The 6221-nt window shown below is 43.0% G+C and overlaps 1 protein-coding gene across 1 annotated transcript; it reads right to left on the bottom strand.

The window, feature by feature from the left end:
- Positions 1-596: 596 nt before the first annotated feature.
- On the bottom strand, positions 597-6013 carry LOC114220633 (beta-defensin 116). The gene is given in 2 exon segments (XM_028118589.2): positions 597-835; positions 5947-6013. Coding segments are annotated over 2 exon segments (306 nt in total).
- Positions 6014-6221: the final 208 nt, after the last annotated feature.

Below are 6221 nucleotides of genomic sequence, written 5' to 3' on the forward strand. Positions count from 1 at the left end.
CTCAAAACTGGGAGAATGCTGAGGGACAAGCCTGTTTAGTCCACTTTCCAACGGCTCTACCTCTTAGAAAATGTTGCCCTAATTTGTCCAGTAAATTCCTACGCTCAATTCTAGTCCTTCATATGGTTCTGGTTCTTCCTGAGGACACCACATCATACCAAACAGACCAGGATGGTTCTCTAGATGTCAGAGGCAACCCTCTTGTCCTGATCCTGATCCTACAATGTTTACTCAGAGGACTCAGCAATCTCCCCCATATATTCATGGGATCATCCAGACTCAATCCAGTTGTCGTCTACTCTGCAGCTTCCAGAATGAATCACAACCCTCCTGGTGGTAACAAAGCAGAGCAGAAATGTGATCTCGTCCCTTCCTGGCACCCTCAACACTACCGAACTATTCTAGCATCCTGTTTACTCTCTTGGCCAGGGTCCTTTCCTATACTCTGTTGCTCCCCAGTTCCAGCCTAACCTTCCCCTGCCCAGTGATGACTGCTCACAGATGAAAGACACACACATGAGAAGGAATGTATTTTTATGGCGAGGGTGTTCCAGAATGAGGGAAGAATCATTCCAGGAGGGGTAAGTTGGTCTTATTCAAATTTTAGAATAGCTTCAAGTGTTTGTAACTGACAGGTTGGAGTCAGGGTCATAATCCTTCACATTGTTAGAACGGGCTATTTTCACAGAAAATTTCAGGCAGCACTTTTGATCATCTGGGCAGGTTAAGTATTGAGTTTCATTTTTTCTGCAGGCATGTCTGCACATGCCATGGTAAAGCTGGCATGGAATCCAGGGCTCTTGGCTCTTGCCATACTGGGATCTGAACAGGCCACCTGGAGAAAACATAGCCATGTTTAGTTTCCTTGCAGCAGTGATAATAGGACTGGAGAAGCATGATTTAAAGAGAACAAGCCCTGAGAATCTTAACAGGATCTGGAGTCAAAACCACCTCAGTTCAAATCTGGGCTCCATCATTATAGCTCCTCACCCTTAAGCAAGTTACTTCGGTTCTCTGGCCCACCACTGCATGATTTTCACAATGGGTGTCATAAGAGAGCCAACTCCTTACCGTTTGTGATGCTTAGATTAGCATATAGAGTATGCTCAGAAGAGTATCTGGTGCATAATAAGAAATAATGAAATATTAGGCAGTGTTGTTGATATGAAAGTCTTTTCCTGAGGGTCCAGGGCTTCAAGGGCTGCTCCTGTGAGCACATTTTGGACGTTTTCAAGTGCCCATACAGATGTGTGCTCCTCACACAGAGCTCTATCACAGACAGCCAGACTCCACGCTGAGGCAGGGCACACATATTTCAGCCCCTGCATGCCTTTGCACTTCAAAACGTTCGAGCAAACATGCACCACTCATGTTTATACATTGGTCCCACAGAAACCGATACCGCATGTACATGTGCAGCACACTGGTGTGCACACACAGGCCCATATGCACATGCCCACATTCACACAAATTGAGCATATACACATGTGCTCACATACAGACTTCTACCACACACTTGCCACATATGACTAAAACCCATTCATGAGTATTGATAGCTATATATCAATCATCCAGATATGTGCGTGTGTATATTATAGGTTCTTCAGCTGAAAATACCCCAATGACAAAGTTCCTTACATTTAGTCAGCCTTCTGTAAATACTAGTCATCAATAGTGTTAGTTACCCATTGGAACTTTCAAAGACAAAGGAGCCAAAGAAAATAATACTAACAATCACTGTTGCATGCCCAACATCAACTATGTGTCAGGCATTTTACAAATGATATCTCATTGAACCTTCATAAAAGCCTATTGTTCTTTAGATGTTCTGTTCTTTAGATGAAGATACTGAGGCTCAAAGAGAACTCTTGTTCTGTCCACATGTCCATAGCTTGTACTTGACCATCGTAGGATTCAATTTCTTCTCTATATGATATTAAGCCCATTCGCTTTCCTCTCTGTGTCACGTTGCCTCTCTATATGATAGGATTTCTAGGACAGAGTGGCATCTTCCTGCGTGCCTTCAGGTGTAAGAACTTTCTCAGCTCTCAGTAGAAGTCCAAAATCCATAGCTTAGCCCTGCAGGACCTTTCCAGCCATCCCCTCATTTCACACCCATTCATCGACATTCACTCTGTGCCAGGCCATGTACTCAGTGCTAAGCATGCAGAGGGCCCCAAAGCCCACCCACATTAATAAAAACTGGACAAGCAAGTCTGACATAATTTCCTGCATAGAAAAAGAACATTTTGATAATTTTTTTACGAAAGAATGTAAAATGTCCCAAGTTTAGATGAAGTCAGAGAACGTGAGGGGAAAGAAAGTAGAAAAGAAAATGCCTTAGTGGTAGACATCCCATAGCATTTGGGCACTGGTATGTATATGAACTGCCCCAGAAATTGGCATTCCAGCCCAGAGAAGGCACTCAATTGCTGCTACATCAGCCAGCCTGCTGATTAACCAGAGCAAGGAGGTAAAAAATGGTACCCCTTCATCCATGTTCCAACGTCATGGTACTGCTGTGTTTCCTACTTTAATCCTCACCCTCATCATGGATCCTCTCTCTCTTTGGCACCATCCTACTTAAAAAAGGAGGAGGTCTTCAGGGGGCCATGCTAGAGTGACACCCATACTCTTCTGGCTAACATTTGAACTGGTGGACTTTCATTTTCTCCCAAATACAGTGGATGGAAGCCAGGGCACCCAAGATCTCCTCTTTGTAGTCACCAGAGGATGGATAGGAATATAGATACCAGGAATGAGAATCAGGCAAGCTGACCTTTCCCTCACTCTCTCCATAGAGAAAACAGGTCAAGGCAAGCCCAGGAGGATTCTGTTTACTGTGGCTAAATAAATAAACAAAGGTTTTGTTGTAGATATTTCTAGTTTCTCAATCCTGCAGCTGTTCTAACCCTGTATTGTTCTGCATCACTACAAACTAATACCCACATCAAATTAACATCACCTTTGACCATCCCTCCATCTCCAAATTGAAGTCAGAGGCCTGCTTTGATTTTACGTATGTATGTATGTATGTATGTATGTCCTTTTAATTTATTTTTTAAATTCTTTTTTTTTAAAAAATTTATTTAAGTTCAATTTAATTAACATATACTGTATTATTCCTTCCAGGGGTAGAATTTAGTGATTTATCAGTTGCATACAACACCCAGTGCTCATTACTTCAAGTGCCATCCTTAATGCCCACCACCCAGTTACCTTATCTACCCACCCACCTCCCCTCCAGAAACCCTCAGTTTGTTTCCCAGAGTTGAGTCTCTTGTGGTTTGTCTCCCTCTCTGTTTCCATCTTATTTTATTCTTCCATCCACTCCCCTATGTTCATCTGTTTTGTTTCTTAAATTCCAGACAAGTGAAATCCATATAGTATTTGTCTTTCTCTGATTGACTTATTTCGCTTAGCATAATACCCTCTAGTTCCATCCATGTTGTTGCAAATGGCAAGATATCATTCTTTTTGATGGCTGAGTAATATTCCACTGTGTATATATACACCACATCTTCTTTATCCATTCATCTGTCAATGGACATCTGGGCTCTCTCTGTATTTTGAGACCTACTTTTAAATATCAGCTTTGCCTCTGACCCTTTGTAGTCTGTACCCAGTCTCCCAATGTGAGAAATGGGAATGAGAAAGTTTGCACCAAATCATAAAATCTCAACTGTGTTTGTGAAAAAGGCTGTTAATAAGATGTGTCATGCTTTATAATAACCTGAAGACTTGTTAAGTATACTCACATCAAGTCTCTAGAGATTTTGATTTGATAGGTCTGAGGAGAGGCCACAGCAAATGTGCTTTGCACAAGTGTCCCAGAATATATGCATTGGTTCCTGCCTGGAGTGAGAGCCATAACCCTGCCTGACTTTCTCACATTGACCTGTAGACATTGCCCAGCTCATTTCCCACTTTGGACTTGTATTAAAAGCAAATTAAAATATCATAAATCGAAAAACAGAACGTATGCTCTATACTCTAATAGTCCCATCCAAAGCCAAAAGCAATGTAACACATGATTTCTCTGCCACCTGTGCATCCCAAACATGGTCCTTCCCTACCTAACTTGAGGTTCTTCCTACCCATATATATGTTTTAGGCATAAGTCATTTATATATTCACTCATTCAATAAATGTTTACTAAAACCTGTTCTGTGAAAAGCACTCACCTCAGCACCAGGAATACATAGATTTAAAAGACAGAGTCTTGGCTTTCAAACAGTTGAATATTCTAAGCCTATGTTTGGAGTGATGAAAGGAAAAAATGACTTTGATTATCCTTAAAAAGTTTGTCCAGAACAGTTCTTGCCCATTAATTCTGCCAGGTGAAAGTATTGAATGGTTATTAAGGGAGCAACACTATGTACAACTTCTGAAGCATAGAATGCTGTCTTCCTTTGTTGTCGTTATTTGCAAACCCACTGGTTTCTACCACTGCTCCAACGTGGAAACTGAACTTCACTGAATAAGAACAAGTGTCTCGCAAGTAAAGAGGATGAGACAGGGTAAGAAATAAGGGGTAGGAGAAAGTGAAGTAGGAAGAGGATGGGAAGGGGAAGGAGGAATAAGAGGGAGGAGAAAGGGAAAGAGGAGAAAACAGTGACTCTGAACTCAATCCCAAGGAAGGAGAGACAACCTTAGTTCTCTGTAGGGCTGGGATGAGACTACTCCCATGTCTCTCTGTACTTGCCAAGGTTTGAGGAGAGACACTTGAGGACGTTCCAACTTCCTGATTTCATCTTTCCTCGCTGCCTACAGTTATATGTATCGCTTTTCAGTGCCCCTGAAAATCATACTCAAGAAACTTTTTTAAGGATTTGAAAACAGGGGCGCCCGGGAGGCTCAGATGGTTAAGCGTCTGCCTTGGGGCTCAGATCATGATCCCAGGGTCCTGGGATCAAGCCCCGCATCGGGCTCCCTGCTCCGCAGGGAGTCCACTTCTCCCCCTCCCTCTGCTTCTCCCCCAGCTCATGCTCTCTCCCTCTCCCTCTCTCTGTATCTCTGTGTCTCAAATGAATAAATAAAAGAAATCTTGAAAGAAAAAAAAAGAATTTGAAAACATTACCAGATATTTTTCATGCAGCATTCATTCTCCCCACTTCAATAGTCACAGCTCTGCTGTGATGAATGAAACTGTCTTTCTCAAGCTTAATTACCCCCAAACTCAGGCTACGCCAACCCTAGCCCAGATAAACCCCGCATATGCCCCGCTTGATAATACACCTACTTAAACCAAACACCTAACTCCAACTCGCAGCCTCATCTGTTCTCTAACCACCTAAGGCTCAGTCATAAAATTTAACACAAACATGACACTAGCCAAGCCACCCATCCCCAATTCACAGCATCAATCCAAAACACAGCCCAACCACCACCTTCACCCTAACTCTCAGCTCTACACAACTCCACCTCCGGTTCCATTCCACAAAAATACCATTCCCTCTCCAGACTACACCAGAAGATCAGTCCAGCCCAGTGCTATAAACAGAATTGCTCACCCTCACCTCATGCCCACTCATTTTTCTAATATTACTCTCTCTCTCTAAAGTCATATACCATCCCCCCCACAACTCACTCTCCCAAACTACCATTGATTCCTCTAATAGCTCCCCAACTTGGATCCAATCTCTCACATCTAATACATGCATCAAGCTCCCCTCCCATCGACAGTACCACCTAAAACGCTTCATGCTTCAATATTCCACTATGCCAGGAATAGCCGGAGCAAGTCTCTTAAATTTGTCTTGGCAGGGAAGAACCAGGAGAGATCTTGACATGAGATGGACCATGGGAATAACATTCACAACCTATCTGAGACCAGAAAGACCATAGGTCGTGTCTATGGTATGTGAGTGGGAGTCATCTCAGAGGTCATCAAAATAACAATACCACATGCAAGACCCCAGAACCTTTGAGAGAGGCCTGAGTTACCTGGAGTCTTACGAACCAGGATCAGAAGGATGGAAATGGTCACTAAATAGGGCTTCATGACTGACATGTCCTGAGAGAATGGAGGGCTGTGCTGCAGAGGACCGAACAGAGATCACTGCAGCAGAGCAATGCCCTGCCTTTATTAGTTTTGGAAATGGGCCAGGGTTGTGTGCAGTGAACTAAAAAGGATGAGACATACCTGGGGTCAGCCAGGCAGAAGGATAACATGTATCACATATCTCAGCCGGGCATTCTGTGTAAGTATGGGAGATTTG

This window comes from Eumetopias jubatus, unplaced genomic scaffold (assembly GCF_037043125.1).
Source record: "Eumetopias jubatus isolate StellerSeaLion01/CBP00866 unplaced genomic scaffold, mEumJub1_p1.0 scaffold_9, whole genome shotgun sequence".
Taxonomy (NCBI): Eukaryota; Metazoa; Chordata; class Mammalia; order Carnivora; family Otariidae; genus Eumetopias; species Eumetopias jubatus.